We start from the raw sequence: 19,996 nt of genomic DNA, 5'->3' as shown, positions 1-19,996 counted from the left end.
CTCATTTCTTTCCAGGGCAGGTAGTAACTGTAAGATGAGACAGTTAAATAGCAATTAATAATAGTGGTTTAATAAAATTATTATTATATTTTTAGATAATTTTGAAGGCTGGAATCTATACTTTAAAATAATTAATTAAATAAATATATTGTTCTAATCTTCAACAAAAGAAAATTCTCCATGTGGTTGCCTATGTGATCTGTAGCTGTTTTAGAGAGCAACCTGTCCCAGAATTGACATTTCCCAACTAAATTTGAAACAGGTTGAGCAGGTTACTTTTCCAGGAAAAGAAGATGATTACTTAATCATAAAAAGCAAACTTGTAAACTTATGTGCTGCATATCAGATATAGTAATCAAACAGGTTAATAAAGTCTAGCCAGGAGGCAAAACTACTATAATCACATAATTCTTCAAGAAAACTTCATATAACGTTCTATTGCAAATGGAGGCCAAAATGTTGAAACCAATATGACTCCACTAAGAGGGTGAAAGGAAAGTGGATAGCGAACAGCTTTATACAATGCCAAACATACAAATAGAGTGAAAAATTAAAGTTAGGAATACAATTTCTATAAGTAATAGTGCTAGCATGGGAGAAAAAAATGGATAAGCCTTTATTTAGGAAACATCATGGTGTGAAGATAGTCTAACTTGCTTAATCCTATCTACAATTAAGTTTGTGTAATGTATTAACCTATGTCATGGGGGGCAATTTGTGACCTGCACAGGTTATAATCAGAAGAGAAAGAAAACAGAACTAAAAGAGAAAAGAAGTTATGAAAAACCTGAGAATATCAAGTCTAAACAGCAGAAAGCACACTAGGTAGAAACATGCAAAGCAATATTTCACAGAAGATACAGAGAAAAAAATGCAGAATGTTATTGGTATTATTACATCTGTTTCTCCAAGTCGTCAATCAGTTTATATGGAAAGATGATGTGCCCGCTGATGAAGTCCAACAAGGGAGACACCAAAAAAGTCTTATAACAATTGAACATTTTCATCCAAATGGACTATTTAGTGTTGGAGGCAAATGGAGGAACACACAAAAACCAAGAGATAATGAGGAAACAATATTCATCAAGGCAGCTTGGCAGAAAGTAGAATTCTGAATAGGCGTATTTCATATTGCAACACATGCTTCAGATCTCAATTTAATCGCTATAAGCAACTTAATGTTACAACTATAAAAGAGAGTATGCATTGTTTAGACTTACTGATGTAGCTTTGTGTAATTCTCCGGCTGAAAAATATGCTATGCCTAAACAGAAAGCAGTTTCTCCTTCCATCTTCATATTCTCTGCTAAATAGAAATAAATATTGTTTTATAATTAGGCTTAAAAAAAAATTAAATGGCACTGAATTTTTGTGAATATTTTTTTCCAGCTCATCTTCACAAATGTTAATATTATCTATACGGAACAAAACGTTGTATAAAATATTATGTCAAGTGTTTCATTTTGCTTTGGGTGGTGAGTGCAGGCAAAGAAATATAATAGAAAAGAAAAACATCTCTTATTTGTTAGGCACTAACAAACAGTGTGCAAGGAAACCAGAAGAGTAAGCGTTACATGTTCACCAAGAGATTCCATAACAATCACCTACGTCTGTGCCAAAGATGTCCAGAGGGGTGTATGTCAAAATCTGCACTGCAACCCAAGTGTTTTGTGCATATATAAGCCAATTAATGCATCTATGAATGGGTAGGTCTTGGATAACAATTGTGTCAATGTTTTATGAGTGATAAAATAGAATTGCTGTATACCATAGAGATAAAAATTACTCAGAGAATTTACTTAATATTGTAAGGTTTTTTTTTTATCACTGAGCTCGCTGTTTTTCCTATCTTTAAGTTGTATTATCAATCATGTATTATTTGTTTATTATATGGTAGGTAAGACTTATCTATAGTACACTTGCTAATTAAATGGAGATGATGGTATCGTTGTCCACTCCTAATACAATTTGATTTATTAAATTGCCCAATAAATCTGGACAATTACAAATGATTAAAAACATGTGGAAACAAGGAAACAACATAAAAACAATAAAAAAGCCCTAGGTGAAACGCTAGGTCTTTGGGATCGTTTTAGACACGAGTAGGATGGGGGCCATTTGAATCTCATTCCAGAGAACAAGTACTGCTACACAGAAGGCTTGCTTCCAAGGTCGCCTGAAGAGCATCAATCCTGCCAGGTTGGATTGGCCAGGCAGATATTATGAGAGATATATGGTCCCTCAAGTAACTAGGCTCTATGCCATATATATTCTTGATGTATTTCCACATATATTACAATTAAAAAGTATCAGAGAGCGCTACAAAAAAGGAGGTTCCATATGACTCAATGTCTAGAATTAAAACTACAGCAACTGCATTAATTATTAAAACCATTTGATTAAGAAGTACTGGCATAATAGTGATGCTATATTAAGTAAAAATCTGTACATGTACATATACTTGAGCCATGTACCTTAAGATTTCATTACCTTATTTTAATGCGTAAGTAGTGTCACTCAAGAAATCAGTGAACACTGAATGTTATCAGAGGCCTTATTTCTGACTATGGATTCATTTTTTAAAATAGTAGAACTGGGTGACTCCATTTTTAGAGTTAAAGGCTTTCTTGAAATAAATGGATTCCTAGCTGTCCACAAATAGGCACTTCAGTTTTATAAGGTTTAGAAATACATTGATAGCATTTGTTTTGAATTTCATTGAAAAAAATCATCAGGCACTTGGTGATTTTTCTTCTATTTTTTACTTTATTTTTGGGAAAATCCAGTCTTGCATATGAAAGAAAGACAATGCAGGAATATTATTTCTTTCTCACCTTCTTCTGCCATTTTTAAAGCTTTTGTTAGAGTTCTGATGGCTTCTTGATGTTCTTTATTTGCTAGCATTTTGTCTGCCAGTAATGTGTAAATTCTCCAGAGATGCTCACAGGCTAGTGAATTTAAATTCCGGCCTGTATTATCTTTCCATGTCCGTCCCACTGTCAGGTTATAGAATGCTTCATAATGTTCTACAGCTTTCAGGAAGTGACCTGAAGAATACAAAACAACTCATAATCAAGTATCCTCGGTAGAATGTTATATATTGATTAAACAATTATAATGATAATGAAGCTATAAAACCCCTCCCCACAAAACAAATAAGCATAATTTTTCAAAAATGTCCATAGACACTTAAAATGAAATTGTAAAAAGTATTATTTTATGTAGGAAAATTATGAAGAAATATTTTTCATAAATGTCAGATTAGAGTTGACTTCTGATTCATTTATCTTAGCTTTAAGAAAATGGTTTAAGTAGTATGTTCTACCATTAATTCAGACACCTTCATCAATATATAAATCAAGAACATCTGTGAATTACCACAGACATATTGAAATATTTTTAGAACACTCTGATACTTCTATTATACAATAAACTGTTATATACATGGAGCTCTAGGATGAAAAATCTGAACAGAGGACTAAAACATATTCAGTCTACACATTGTTAAATCGTCAACACTATTATTTGTTTTGTTTTTATTAAGTTTGTTAAATTCATATTCTCACATTTTTGAATAATTTTTTCATTAAGTACATATACAATTACTAATATTGCAGTTCCATATGTATACAAAAATTTAATCATGAATTTAACACAGCCAGAATTGGAAGACATGGGTTATTCTTTTTTATAGTTCCATGGTACAAAAATCTAGTAAGAAGGAAAATGAATTTAGATTAAAGGTCAATATAGAACATGGGATACCTGTCCTTTCACCTAATACAGAGGTCCCCAACCCCAGGCTGCAGACTGGGCCACGGACCAGCACCAATCTGTAGCTCATTGGGAACCAGGCTGTGTAAGCAGCGGGCAAGGACATGAAGCTTCATTTGCACATGGAGGGGATTAGGTTGAGCGCATGAACCCCTCCCCTCCCCGCCACTGTTGCACGCTGCCACCAGTCTGTGCAGCCAAAAAGGTTGGGGACTGCTGATCTAATAGTTAATAGTGCTTGAGATTAACATTGCCAGCCTTGTCAAGTCTATTTTCTTTGAGAGAAGCAAGTTACTACAAACAATACAGTTCCTAAAATATGTCTTCAAAAGAAGAATGTTAAATAGATCAGTTTTAAGAATTTAATATGGGCAGCTTTATCAGTCTGACAAAAATTCCAAGCAAGCTGCTCTTTAAAATGAAGCCATCAACAGTTTTTTGGGTAAGGATTTTTTTCCAGTAATTTAAATAAATTACTGTATAAGAAATACATAAGAAATATCTACATTGTGAAAGAAATAGGATTCTACATTATGGTCCAAACAGTGATTTTCGATAAATTACTATGTTCATAGAGTCGTGAATCTGGAGGTGCTAAATAAAGTGATTTTATCTGCTCTTGATCAGATATTTTATTTTAGGGGATTAAAGGGGATAATAAAAATTTAAACTTGAACCAGTCATTTATCCTTGGTTAAATATCCTAACCAGAAGAACTAATAGAGAACATAAATCATTAAAGTATAGGGAGATACTGGTATAACTCTTTATATTATAGCACACTGTAATCTTTAACAAAGTGTCCGTCATTTGATCAATCTAATTGACAAAGTAAACACACAGTATTTTAAAAGCAGAAATGCAGAAATTCTACTGTAAGAAATTGGACAATATTATCCATAACACCATATGCCAGATAACAGAGGTACTATATCCTAAGATAAAAGGTGTTCTAGTTGATTTGGAAGAATAAATGGATATGCATAATCAACTGTTTTGTCTGTGTTCATAATAAAATTCTTCCTTACATTTATCCTTCTACAAAACTGTTCCCAGACTCTCTATTTTTATTAAATAAAAACTATCTTAGGCAAATATTAATGAAAAAGAGATGCACAAAATATCTATAATTTTGTACTATTTTTGAATAGAGATTGACTAGATATTAACACAAGTGGGTTTTAACATGAAGCTTCCATAAAAGCAGGGACATAAATGTAATTCTCCTAGATGCTATTTTGATGCACATTTTTGATTCTATGAATATTTTATGAAATGGTCCAAACTAAAGCCATATAACATTCCTGCATTACTGATGCTTGCACCCGTAAGCTACAAACATTAGAGGCATGATTGAATGCATTAAAATGAACTCATTCAGCAGCACATTGATTACTTGAAGGCGGGTGAAGCAAAAGAAAGGTTGCTACACTTAAGAAAACAGTGCACAAATTTATAATATAGAAAAATAAAGATACTAAATTGGGAAAAGTGGCATCCAGTTAGAAAATTATTATGAATTTTTCATTGGCCTATGTGTATCAATATAATATCAGTTAGGCAGGCTATTAATTAGGTTTCAATGATTATTCTGGTAAATAAAATTCTGGAATCTCAAATTATTTTGCTGACCAGTTCAGTTCCCTGCTCTAGCAATAGCATAAATAACTATTTTCTTTTTTTTTTTTTTACCAGACTTAAATATCAGTTATATATAACCATTAATGATAATTTAAAGGTATGGTATGTTCTGTAATGTTTGTCTTACAATATTATAATAGAAATCACATTTATTTACATATTATTACATGATGGTACAATTTTACAAAACAAAATGTAAGAGTGACTGAATAATATTTTAAATGTTTGAGAAATATTAATGGTAAGATTTCCATATAATAATTAAGAAAAATCTCTCTTTTTTTGGCCCAGAATATATAATACTGAAGTTTTAGCTATTGTTGTTCCTACTGTTGTTATTACTGGTTAAGGAATATATTGACCATCAGCCCTAATAATAATCACCTACATGTTTAAAATATTTATACTTTTTAAAAAAGTAAACATCCTAAATGTAGTTTTCAAAATTAAATATAGATATTAGAACTTAATTTAAAAAAGAAAAGAAAACCAACCAGGAAACTACTAAACCTTGCCGGTGGGTGTCACACTTAGAACAATGAACAACTCATTAAAACTAATTGAATGGAACAATACCAGAATATATCTTTAGAAATGTTATAAAAATTGATATGCACTTAGTTTGGAAGTTTGGGCAAGTGCAAAGACTTCTATGTAGTGCCTGCCAGTACAATTCTTTTCACATACAAGCAATCAAACAGGCAAGCTGACAGCCTTAGAAGCCATATTTTACTTGGAAGCTTCGAGGCTGCCACATTTAGTGCCTGGGAACTTGGGAGGGGGCATTTCATAAAGAGGTGGAAGATTAGACTCAACAACATTCTTTCTCGGAGAGTCAAGGACATGTTACTCTGCACCTGGAGAGGAGTGTCTGGAGGAATGTCTCTATTTGGGATGACGTTTGATGAGACCATGTAATGGACTGGTGGGTACAGGGGATGGATCTTTGAATTTCTTTTGGGAAGGGAAAACCTGGAACTCTCAGATTCGGGTTTTCCAGATGTGCCAGTATGACAACTCAAATAATCTAGAACTTTGAGAAAATGCTTGTCTGGGAGTTTATTGGTTTGGAGTTTGTTAGTTGGAACGCTAACACAAGCAAGCAAGCAAGCACATCTCTTCTAGTAGGTTGTCAGAAACTAAAATACAGATATGCCTCCAGCTACATTTATTTGAGTCCATAAATGTTTCGTCTTTCGAAGTTGGGGGGAGGAGATACTAAAATTCAGTGGAAGAATTGCAACCTGTGAAATTTTGGCTATTTGGAAACATCTTTATATGTGAACATCAAGAAAAGAACGGGAGTGGAGCCAAGCCCATGGGATGATGCCAATACAGGAGACCATCTTCCCCAGAAGTTTGGACAGCAGTGACAGGGGGACAGTTTGATGTTGCTGGATCTTTGGCTGATGATCTCTGCAAGGCTCTTTCCATGAGCTGGGGACAGGAAAACCTGGCACGACGTGGTATCGATGACTGCTCCCAAGTGTTGCAATTTGGTTGTGGGAGAGAGCTGGCTCTTTTTGGTGTTGATGAAAAATCCGTGGCTCTGGAGATATGACAAGGTAATTTGCAGATCCCGATGGGCCGCATGGATGGAAGAGGACAGAATCAAGATGTCATCCAAGTAGCATTGGATCCTCACTGGAACAGAATGCAGAGATGCCATCAATGCTGCCAGAACCTTATAAAGATCCTTGGAGCCGATGAGAGACCAAAGGGAAGTGCTCGATACTGGTAATGGGTATTCTGATAACAGAAACGGAGAAACGGGCGATGATGAGGCCAAATTGGGATGTGGAGGTAAGTCTCCATGAGATCAATGGAAGAGAGGAGGTCGCCCTCCAGAACACTCTCTAAAATAGAATGCAGAGTCTGCATTTTAAATCACCTGTATTTTACAAATTAGTTGAGAAATTTTAGATCAAGGATGGCTCGCCACCCCCACCCCCCCGCAAGGCTTTGGGAACTATGAAAAGGCGAGAGTAAAGCCCATGTCCCAGTTGAGAGGGGGAAACAGGTTGAATAGCCCTGATTTCAAGAAGGTGCTGAATGGCCTGATTCATGAGGGCTTGCCTTGAAATGTCCCGAGAGACAGGACAGATCAAAAAATTTTCTGGGGGTGGCGTTAGGAAGTCCAATTGTAACCCTGACCTAATAGTGCTGAGCACCCAGGTGTCCATCGTTGATTCCTCCCATTTGGAGGCAAAGAAGGCTAGGTGACCTCTGATGGTTAGGGAGAATGAGGGTTTACTTAGAGCGATGGAAGGAACAACCCCCTCCCACCCAAAAGGGCCATTTACCAGTAGAAGGTTGTTGCCTGCCAGATGCTTCCTCACGTTGGTTTTGGCATTGGGAGTATGGCCTCTGAGAGTGGGGGAAGCGAGATGAGGTCTCCACTCGAAAGGCAGGAGGGTGATAGTCGGCTTTCTTCCCAGAGGAAGAGTGAATTTTACGTTTATCTCTGATTTCGATGAGATAAGGTCCCACAGAGCATCGCCAAAAAGCTTATCGCCTGCGAATGGAACTGAAGCCAGCTTCCATTTTCAGCATGACTCCACCTGCCAATTTTGGAGCCATAAAAGTCTTCTTGCTGCTACTGAAGATGCCATGGCCTTGGATGAAAATTTGGTGGAATTGAGAGTGGCATCCACACTGAATTCCGCCGCTGCAATAATCTTATTGAGGTCTTGGTGAGACCGAAGGTCACAAGCAGGCAATCTATTCTGGAGTTGGCGCAGCCACCGTATGGATGCCCTCATGAAAAAGGATGCTGCTGTTGAAGTCTGAACAGCCCATGCAGTGGCCTGGTGATTGCGCTTGAGGGTCTGTTCGGAACATTTATCATCCGGCTTCAGGATATCTTCTGGCTCCGTGGGAGTGCCAGAAGATGAGAACAAGGCCAGAACCAGAATGTCAACAGAAGGCACTGCTAGGGCATTGTCCAGAGCTGTGCTGACATTGTAGAAACGCTTATCCAGAGAGGATGGGTGAGGACCTGCCGAAGGGGAAGCACACTGTTCCTTGACCATGTCCAGGAACAAAATGGGAGAAGGCAAAACCTCTGCATGCACTACAGGCTTGGAGAAGAGCGAGTCCCCTTGGCTAGAGGGATTTCCTTGTGGCTCAGGAGCCACTTCCTCCAGTGACAGCTTGGCAGTGACCAAAGCCTTGCTGAGTAATGGCCTGAAAAGAGTAGGTTTGAAGACCAACGCAGAGGATGTCTGCTCTGGGTGAGAATCCTCTTCCTCTGAAAGATTTTGGTCAAAAATTTCGCCCTCTTCACACTCTGAATGAGAGGAGTAACTGTGTTCAGAGGGTGAAGCCCTTCCTTCCTCAACCTCCTCCCATTCTGGGAGAGAAGAATGGACCCTGAGGTCCTGGGGCCTGTGTAAATCAGGGTAATGAGGCAAGGAACTTATAGACTGAGAAGGGAGAAGGGCCTGAATCCTTTCCAGAGGTCGAAGAATTTGCTTGAAGCCTTCAGCCAATCCCTGCCTAACGGCCAATGAGACATCTTGGATATCCCTTGGTCTATGTTCAAAGGTAGAGGCAGAAGGCCGAAGGTCCGTCGCTGTGGGAGTGAAGGTGGCTTCAGGCCTAGATTGAGGAGAGGTTCGAGGCCTGGAGGGGGGAGGAGCATAGGGCCCCAAAACCTGTTGGAAATAAGGCCCAGATCTGCTGAGATCCTGAGGATCTGATTGTACTACAAGAGCTTCAGGAGACCAGGATGGAGGATAGAAAGGCTCATAGATAACTCCTCCTCCCCTGGGAGGGTTTGGCTGGGGCCCACAAGTATCACCTGAAACATGCTGAATTTTCACTCCCTTCTGTTGAATAGTTCTGTTGAACTACCTCTCTAGGGCTGCATGTCTGCGCTTTTCTGCCCTCAGAAGCCTGAGTTGCCTTCTTAGGGGCTAGAGCCTTAGCTCTGATTTTAGCAGCCACCTCCCTCTGGACTGATTGGGTGCATTGCCTACGTCTTTTTCTCTTATTGGGCTTAAGAGACTGTTCCACTGGGTGGGAAAGCTCTGCCTGAGCCTTATTTTGCTCCATTTGTAGAATAAAGCCAGACAAGGGAGAGCTAATCCCAGGGAGAACGAAGTGGGAAAGTACTGCCCCAGTCCCCAAAAAGGGAAACCAGCGGGGAATGGCACCTATGATATTTAGATGCGAACTTGAGCCAGCCGTTGAAAAAGGCGGGAAGCCAGAATCTCTGCTGCTAATGTCTGAGAAATCTAACGAGCTGCCGCTGCTCAGGCTCTAACTTGCTAGTTAAATGCTCCTGTCAGACGAATTGGCAAGGTGAAGTGAGCCGCGGCTGCGAGCGCTCCGCTATGATCGCAGAGAAGACAATCGGAAAGTTAGATAAGGTAATTGCCTGAGGCGGTCGCCTCAGGCTGCCCACGGAGTGTCAGGCTCCGCTAGTTACGAAGAAATTGTTTTTAAACTGATCGAGGCAACCTAATAGAGGCACAAGCCTGAAAAAAGCCAAATTAAATGGGGAAGATTTTTACAAGCCGAAATAACCCAAGAGCTAACCTGAATCAGAAAACCGTTCCAGTCAGGGAGTGCACAACCTCTTACCACGAAGGCTGGGGGATGCTGGGGAGGTGTCCCGTGGAGGAGGAGGGGCGTCCCAGAGTTTTAAGCCCAGCCTTTCCAGAAGAGACTGAAGCACCTCCCACTTCTGGATGCTCTGAACAGCTCATGGGAGAACTCATGGTTCTAGGTCTCCTGGTTTCTAGCCTGATACCTTAACCACTACACCAAACTGACTCTTTTGTTTAAACTACAGTTTCTTAAAATAATTCTTGGCTTATTGCCTGAAATAAGTTCAAATATTCAAACAGACTAAATAGTTTCTTTTCTTATCTTCTTTCTTTTCTTTCTTTCTCTCTTTTTCTTTCTTTCTTTCTTTGTAAAAAGCATGCTATTAGAATATATAGTCTTCAGAATATAAAAAGAGTTCAGATGCACATTCTGCATTTACTCGTCACAAAGAGCAAAAGATGTATAAATAGTTAGTATAGTATTAATTGATTGATTGATTACTATATTTTTATGTTTGTCTTAGAGCACAACTCCAGTTGCTTCACAACAGCAATGAAACTACAAATCTTAAAATGAATATACCCCAATAACTACTTCTGAAAAACTTTGCCAAGAAAACTGCAAGAATTTGTCCAGTCAATCTCTGGTCTGAATTGGTCACAATGGAATGGACGAAAAATATTACTTAAAGCTTTTAATAAAAATAATATTTTTATTAAAAGCTTTAAGTAATATTAACTTTAAAAAAGAACCATGTCTAGTTTTTAGCTTATTTTATGAGGTTTATATGACTTTTTTTCTGGATGATTTGCCTCCTTGCTCTCAACTATTCATTTCTGAAAATGTTGAACACAATACATCCTTTCTGCACACTCTTCAGCATTCACAATATTAATCTCTGGGCCAGTATGGAAAGGAATTATGGGATCTCAGTATGCTCAGATGCTAAAATGGGCAAAAGCTTTGTGAATGAGAGAAGAGCAAGAAATCTATGTTCTACCTACTATCAACATATAAGTAGCGGTACAAATGAAAGAGCAATTGTGTTTTAGGACTACACAACTTTTGAAAACTTAAAAATATTAGTAATAATATTCCACATTTTTTAATAGCAATATCTTATATTGCCTTATACTCCATTATTATTTATATGTCTACTAGTAGAATTTTCTTAATTATAAATACCATTGATAAAGCACAACAGTAAAACCAGGATCTAGAATGTTTTTCTAGTGAAAATGGTCTATCAGGGCAACCGGATCTACCTAAATATGGGACAGAGCATACTGCTTCCACTTTTGCCTTTCAGCCCCAATCTAGGAGGCCTTAAGAGGCAGTCTTTTTCTCAACAAACTATTTTTTGTGTTGAATCTATATTTTACCAACAAAGATTTATTTTTTTGTCAGTAAAATATAAATTCAACACCAGTACGTACAGTTCTTGTAAACGTAACTATGCTTAAAGAAGAAATATGGAGGATAACAATTGTGCATGGCTTAATTCTTCTATGGCACAATTGGAAGCCGTGGTTATTCTACATTATGAATTTCTCATGGAGCAAACATCCACATCTCTGTAAATACAGATATTCCTTTTTTTAGCAACCAAAATTTGACCAACAACTCAGTTGTTAACTGAAATGGTTGCTATGAAAAATTGTGATTGTGCTTATGATCTTACTTCAGCTTGTCTTTGCTATATATAGTCCTGCAAAGGTCATAAATGCAACAATTGGCCGCAAAGTTACTTTTTCATCACTGTGATAACAATGAATGGTTGTTAAACAAAGCAATGACTAAACAAGTATACAAAAGTTTTTAGTAAAACAAAAATGCTAGAATTTTATTTTCAGCACATCAAACTAACTAGTTCGATCTAGTGCTATATTCTTATGGCACATGTTGTCTTTATCTGAATAGATTTCTGGAAATGGTGATCATAATGGTGATCATGATAAAAACTATACATACCTTGTTCTTCATAAACAAGGCCCATATTAGAGTGTGCCTCAGCTTCTTTCCTCCCACCATCAATTTTAATCAGTTGAGCAGTTTTGTAACATTGTTCATAGAAATAATTCCTTAACCATCTGTCTTCAGTCTTGTTGAAGCAATAGGTTAAATTCAGTTGATTAGAATAAACTTCTTCATAGTTTTCTTCAAAAAAAGAAAAAGAAAATGATTATGTTAATAATATTGAATAAGCTGTACAACTTGTTTTTGTTTAGCTTTTGCCATACTATAAAATGCTATATAAAACATTATTTTGTGCTATAAAGTATTGTATATAAGCACCATTGTATATGCTCAGATATCTATAAAACACATTTGCTGATATATATTTCAAAATACTTTCTGTGTCACTTCTCTATTTATACCGTTAATAAATATGTCATCATTCAGTTCCTATTGATGTTTCCTTCTCACACACTTGTTGCAATTGATTATGTGATATGACCAATATTATTTTCAGTATCCCACTTCACCAATGCCTTGTTCTGGTTTATTAGTCTACAGCATAAATAGGAAGGAGTTAATTCAACATCTATTAGCTCTCTGAATGATTTCCTCAATTGTAGAATCAGCAGCAATAAAAGTACACCTAGTCCTAACATAGATTTAGGTGTGGCAAGTATTTAAGTCAAACCTATATTTAGAAGTCTATAATGCCATTCCACATATTTTCAGCTTCAGTTGGTTATACATCAGTATTCAAAATACAATCACAAGAAATGTATCATTACCACAATAGAACATATTGTTTAAACACTTCTTTGATCTATCTTCTCACACATTTTTTATTTTGCATTTATGAGATCTCATGCTTGTCAATCTTCATATGCTCTTCTTGGTATTTTTTGCAATCTTCTACTGTTTTTGGTTAATAGAAAAATGTTCAATCTGAGCTGCTGTTTTTCCTCTATAGAAATAATCTCCATCAACTTGCTTGCTTAGAAGAGAAGTCAAATAGTTATGAATTGAATCTGATATGAAAAACACACAGACATGGATATTAAGACTATTATCTCCCTCACTAGCCTATAAACTTGGCAAAAGTTCCAAGAAATTATTGAAACCTTAAGGTCTGTCAACAACACTAAATAATAGATCAAATGGTGCTATCACAAATCCATTTTAGAAAAAAAACCCATACATATATAAAACATGGTTTTTAATATTACATAATGCATTCCATAGTATAGTTTCAGTCCTTATAGTTATTCACCAAGCCCATACAGCAGAAAATGATAACTATGTTAAATGATACTATAACTATATTACCTGGAAACAGATTTAAAAAAAAAGATAAAAAGGAACATTTCTAATTTGAAGAAAGGATTATATAGAGATTAAAATTATTTTCTCTTTGCTACTGAATAGCAAAGCAATAAACTTCAGTAAAATTATGTAAATAACTTGAGGTAAGTACCCTACAATTCTCAAGAGATGAAAGTGACCTGAGGCTGGTTACTGTTAGTGTCGCAGTCTTGATTGAATGAACTTTAATGTGACCCTATACTATTCTAGTGTCTACCCACTCAGTGAATAAGAATAAGCAATGCACCAAGACAACCATTTCAATGTAATTGTTTTAGACACAAACTGGTCAAGTGGGCTGGAATCGCATGAATAAAGCAAAGCAACGTTAAAACATTCTCTTTTAAAATGACTATATTTTAAAATATAGAAACCTCAGAAATAATTTTGCTTTCACAAAGCATTGGCCATATTACATTTAAAAGTATTTTAGTTTAACTTAAGAAACATATTAGCTAAAATCAATTTCTTCAATAACCCTTTAAGCAATTGTTTTAAATTTCAATTCCCAATCATTTTACAATTAAACATTTGAATTAGAACATTACAACAATGATGAGCCAAGTAAGTACTTTGAAGGATTTGGGGAAGGTTGACAGATGAAGAGTTTTATAGTTCTGCAGATATAGCTTAAATTACCAGATACCACACAGTAGTATAAAATGAAACTATGTTCAAACTGAAAATATTTGAATAAACTAGGAAAATATAGGAACTTAATAGCATGTAAGGCCAAGGGTCAGCATAGAGCATCACAAATGCTGCAGCTACACTATCCACTGACAGTAGTAAAACAGTTTTAAAAATCCAAGAATTTAGATAGTTAAGTGGGTTGTCTTTTTCTCAAACATCTTTAGGCACCATCTCCAATGTATGATTCCTACACTGAAGGCAGGCCCTATTTACTTTTAATGTAGAATTACCATTGGAAGAAAATAATAAATATAAAATTGTGTTTCCTCAGGCAGACGGAACCAAAGCCTAGACAGCCTGCAGGAGCCTCCTCTTATATGCTTCCTCCCTGTTACTGCTGCCCATACTACAGAGCTCTTGTGTAGGCAGAATAACTTTGCTAACTAGAGGGTCTTTCAATGTTTTCTGGTAGACAGTACTGAAAATATTGGTATTAGAAAATTCAAAGATTTTAATTTAATGTTTTTGAACTAGAGAAAGTGATAATCTAGAATTGGAAATGTGGGGGATAATGTCCTAATAAAATTTAGGTATCAGTTGCTGTCCCTATCTAGACTATGGCCTGCTGTTTGGTTAAGTCTTCAATACCTTCTTAAAAGAGGCTCCCTTGATTAAGATCATATAAGACTACTCTTTAAAAACCCTCACTGGACTTGGAAAATGGTAACACCTTCTGACTTCCTACAGGCTTCCCCCCAACTTTCCTTGTGGAAATTCAGCTGGCAGAGAGCATCAGAAATCCTTCCTCCCTCCCTCCTTCTGCCTTGAGAATCCATGAAATAAATATGAATAAATTTGGCCTGCTGGTTGGGATCTGAGATTAAATGCCTGATGCAATGGTGAATTTGCTCTTGAATAATCACAGAAGAATTCCACCCATTCCTTGTTGGGATAACTTTTTTTGACTCCAAAGGATGTCATTTGGAAGCAGCAGTTGTACTGTCTGATATTCTTCCTGAACTCATTTGCAATAGGTCATCATTGTTACATAAATTGAGTACATTAGGTAGAGGCTGCAAATTGCTTATCCTAATATTTCGATTCAGCAGAAATTGGTGGTTTCTTTAGTGAATAGAAATGCAAGACAGTGATGGCAGACTTTGACCATTGCACCAACATCAGAAGAAATTTTATGTTGTAGAAACCACGCATTTTGCCTCATTCTGTTGAGATAAAAACAATGTTGAGGCAAAGTGCACAACTTGCACATGCATTTCTTGTTGTTAAAGGCAGATTAATTACCATGTTGAGAAACTCTTACGGTAATTAAGGCTTGCTGCATATTCTTGCCTTTCTCTTGATCTTCTCTTTCCTGCTTTATTTTTTTCTCATCTCCTCATTCTGTACCTTTCCTTGTGATTCTGGAGACACGGGGCTACATCAATTTGGTGTTATCTCTTGACTGTGATAACACCAAAGATCTCCTTCTTTCACATGGCATAATTATACGGATATTTTATTTTATTTTTACTACAATTGTTGAATAATTGTTCATACCTCAGAGCAATTTAGAATACCCACTGACTTCTCCATTGAGTTATAGGAATCTGACAGTGACAGTTTAGAAATTGAATCACATGACATCATAAGGGCTAAGGTAGGACTGGCCCATCTGATCTCTGACAACCAAAATAGGGACTGATCTAGGCTTAATGTCAAAGCAGGCAGCAGTTGAAAATTGAAAAAGGAAGGGGAAGGACTAAGATATAGTGGCAAATATTTTTGACCAGAGAGATCCATTTTCTACTCCATCTTCAGCTATAGCGATTCACTCGATGACTTTCAACCCAACTATTTCACAGGTAGGTTTGAAGAGATATAGGAGGGTACAGTACAATGCATGTACCTTGAGATGGGCTATACACGGGCATGTTTTTGTACCAGAGAAGAAGGGGCACCTAAAACAATAAAAATATCCAAGCCTTTCTTCATACACCTTCATGCTTTTTTCAAGAGTCACATAACGCATCAATTCCTTGCTGCTGGATGGGGGAAAGAATGAGGAATTTAGTATTACTCTTTGTTTGATTCTCTGCTTTTAGTCTGAAATGGTATAACTCAGGCAAAAGTTTTCTTAAAAGAATTTGTCTTAAGCTTCTATATGTTTCATAATCACCTGGGGAAATCATTGGAGAAACTAAAAGTTTGCAAATTGCAGAATCTAGAATCACAGACACTTAGCTGGATTGCAAAAACCTAAACGACCATTACATTACAGTGAAGAGCTGTAGTTTCTATATTTCTTCTTTACAGTATAAGTGGTTGTCTGGATTTTTTTTTCAGCCCAAGTTTGGGTGCCATACTAGAAATTGAGAAACAAGTTAAATTGTGTCTTTCATTCAGATGTATGTAAGTCTTTTCTGGCTTCAGAAAGGTAGCTGGTTTCTATACTATTTAAATTCAGAATTTTATAGCTAAAACGATAACTATCTGATATTAATTTGCAAAATCTGTCTTTACAGTATATTTTCTATGGGGCTCCTGGTCCCATACAATAACTAGCATTATGTCCTGTCTATTCCTTGCACTAGTAGTAGGAAATCTACTTTTCTCTTTCTTATTTGAAGTCTAGCATTAGTCATTCATTACATATTTTAATTTCAGAACTGACAATCATATTGTCTTTTTCAAAATGATGTGAGGTTTCTTCCTTCATTTTTCTGTCAAGAGAAGCAGTTTCATGTGTTTTCTCAGTTATCCATCTAGCTTCTCACATTTTCCTATCTTATGGCTCCTATTTCAGCACATCAACATGAATTATATTTTGTTAAAAATTAGGGTATTTAAAAGTCTGCACCAATATACAGTCATGCTGCCTGAAAGGCAACATTCAATGACAAGATTATGAGGATTATAACTTAAATGAAAAACGTTAAGAATTTACATTTCAAATAAAGAAATACACGCCATGTATAAGAAATGAATTTGAAAAGCTACTGTATTTCTCTGAAAAGTGTGATGTTTTAAATTTTAAAAAGTGATATATTAAGCAATGACTTTTCAAGAAAAGGGATAATTGAGTGATGATAGTATGAATACATCGAAAGCATTCTAATCACTTCATCGCAGAAATTCATCTTGTCAGCAGAATGCTTCGTTCTAGCATTGGGATTCATCATTTCGAATTCCCCATCATTTACTCCAAAAATACAGCTTAGCTGACTAAAGCTGAAAAATGCTATTTCCAGAAGAGTCTCAAAACTCCCACATGAAACGACTGAAATCTTCCCTGAGGCACACATTGCTGCTCCATTACCCAGAATCCCCGTTTACCTGATCGCTGGGCTGCCTCAGCTCTGGTCAGGAAATAGTGAAGCTGATCCAGCTTATCAGGCTGCTCCTCGAGGGACTTTTCCAGCCATATGGCTGACCCAGGCCCTGCAGCCTCCCTCAAGGCATTCCACTTCTCTATCAGAGTAAAGAGCTCAGCAAAAGACTTGTGATAACCCTGCTGCAGCATGTCTATGCAGATGTTCTTCTTGTATGAATTCCGGTAACTGGGGATTTGAAAAGGCTGGTTTTAATTTTTTTTCGTTCTTGATTATCATTTCTCCCTAAAAAAAACTCACACAATATACGAATATGATTAAGTATGCAAATACAATGCAAAGGTAATGCAGTGCTTGTGACACCAGTTCTTTGTTTATTAAAAATGCCAGCATGTTTTTGAAAGAGACCAAAAGAAAGCTATTGTAGCTTTAGCTCTGCCAAAACTACATTTCTGCAATTGAAATCAGATAGAAATGTTCGCTGAATTAATTCATTAAAAAAGCAACTCCTAAAATTTCTGATGTATATTTTCTAGGATGCCTCTTCAATTATAAAAATATGCTCAGAGGCATATTAACTCCAGAAAGATTGGACAGTGTGATTATTCAACTTTTCCAAGAGGAACAATCACACCACTATGTGACTGCAGACTGTGAGTTCACCAAGGATAACTGAGGCACAAAACAGTCCATTCATTTCTCAGTGTTTTGATTCAATTTACAGTCATGTATCAAACTACAGAAAGAAAAACAAAATGGAAAAGAGGAAACTTTTTTTGTTATTGTTTAAAAGATGACAAAAAGAAAAGTTAAAAGATTTAGGATTTAAAGAATTAAGAATAAGAATTAGGATTTTTAAAAAATATCTGGTGCAGGATATTTCTTTTGTTGAATCCAAATTTGGCTTCTGACTTTAAAGACAGCAAAACAAAAATTTGCCACTGCATTAAGTAGGATTACACTGAGCAGCTAGTAGTAATTGATTTAATAAAGGTCTGGAAGTCCTGGAAAGTCCACTCAAACAGAGGTAATGTGATGTAAATGTTGAGTGTAAAAAATCCCTTTCACAAACATCTCTGAAATTTAAAATTTTCTCTCTTAGAAAGCAAATGGCTTATGACCACAATTTTATCACCTTTTGCCATGGTTGTTAAGTGAATCACATCAGATGTTTAATGAATCATACAGTCATTAAGTGAATCCAGCTTCCTCCATTGACTTTGCTTACTGGAAGCCAGCTGGTAAGGTTGTAAATGGAGTTCATTTGACCCCAGGATGGTGCAACTGTCATAAATATATGCCTGTTGCCGGGGATTTTATGATTGGATGACTACAGGAAAACTGCGGCAGTTTTTTGTGTGAGAACCAATCATAAGTCGCTTTTTTCTGTGCCGCTGTAATTTTGGAAGGCTGGTAAATGAATGGTTATAAGTCAAAGACCACCTGTACAGATATTTAATTATTGTGAAGTAGGGGATTCTGTAAGAAATATCAAAGAAATTGGTATTGTATTATATATATATATTTATTATAAAGAAATAATATTATTAACTTTGCAGATAATACAACGGTGATGGGACTACTCTCTGGGCGGGGGGTCAGTCTGCCTATCGAGATGAGGTGGACCAGTTACTTTCGTGGTGTGGAGACAATAACTTGGTCCTTAGCACCAATAAGACCCAGGGGCTTATAGTGGATTATAGAAGGAATAGTTCAGACATCTAGCCCTTGATTATCAAGACCGAGTGGAACAAATGGATAGTTTTAAGTTTCTGGGTGTTCCCATAAAAGAGGACCTGATCTGGGGTATACACATTGCAGTACTGGTCAAAAGGGCCCAGCAGAAATTATACTACCGAGACTTCTCAGGAAAAAACAACTGAATGAAAAACTACTGGTGACCTTCCACCGCTACACCATAGAGAGTATTTTAACTTACTGCACCTGTGTATGGTTTGCCAATTGCACAATGGCAGATAGGACAGCACTCCAGAGGGTTAACATCATTGCCCAGAGGATCATTGGTTGCCCTCTTCCCTCTTTGGAAGAACTTTATAGCTCCCGCTGCCTTAAGAAAGTTCAAAACTTTCTTAAAGATCTATCTCATCCTGGGCCCTCTTTTTTTTGAACTATTACTATCTGGCAGAAGGGACAGGACAATAAAAACAAGGACAAATAGGCTGAAAAACAGCTTCTATCCCAGGGCAGTAGCTTTTTGAATTGTGCTGTATTGGTGCGGTGTCGGAGGTTTTTGGTTCAATGTGTGGAGGGTGAAGGATGTGTGTTTGTGTTTATTTTCATGGTCATGATGTGCACTGAAGATGGTGTTTGATTTTGTTGTACAAGGTGCAATGACAATAAAGTAAACTAAAACTAAAACAATATCCTAAACAGAAAATAGAAAAGGTCTTAAAAAGGCATCCTTAACATAAATAACTAGGTGGACAAATGGTATCCATAAATAAGACAGAAAGTGCCTCAGTGCAGCTTCTTTTAACTTGACCTTTTTCTAATCTTTACCTATGATCTAGATTTTTTTAAAAAATACACCACTCTCCTAATAAATCAACTACTAGCCAATTAATTATGTTTAATTGTTTGATTTTGATTTAGGACAGTCTTTGAACTCAGCTATGCCTGTTTGTAGATTATTCGCATTGTCTTCATGAGTGAACTTAGTTTATTAGCATGTAACTCTTAAATTTGAGATGTACATCTATCACAGGTTAGGATAATACATCATATTG

The 19,996-nt window shown here is 36.5% G+C and overlaps 1 protein-coding gene across 5 annotated transcripts in view; it reads right to left on the bottom strand.

Annotated features, from left to right (window-relative positions):
* Positions 1-19,996, bottom strand: part of TTC29 (tetratricopeptide repeat domain 29) — an 86,026-nt gene that overhangs the window by 49,346 nt on the left and 16,684 nt on the right. For 4 of the 5 annotated variants that reach the window (XM_087936072.1, XM_087936077.1, XM_087936074.1 and 1 more), the window contains exons 4-7: positions 17,254-17,477; positions 11,941-12,126; positions 2,835-3,047; positions 1,221-1,306 (exon numbers count right to left, since the gene is read on the bottom strand). In XM_087936072.1, the coding sequence (XP_087792198.1) occupies positions 1,221-1,306; positions 2,835-3,047; positions 11,941-12,126; positions 17,254-17,477 (709 nt within the window). The remainder of the gene's footprint in view (positions 1-1,220; positions 1,307-2,834; positions 3,048-11,940; positions 12,127-17,253; positions 17,478-19,996) is intronic. The other variant, XM_087936076.1, reaches the window with a different exon arrangement.

Source organism: Pseudonaja textilis, chromosome 6 (assembly GCF_049901715.1).
Source record: "Pseudonaja textilis isolate UNSWEBS1 chromosome 6, rPseTex1.2, whole genome shotgun sequence".
NCBI lineage: Eukaryota > Metazoa > Chordata > Lepidosauria > Squamata > Elapidae > Pseudonaja > Pseudonaja textilis.
This window is presented reverse-complemented; position numbering and strand designations above follow the sequence as displayed.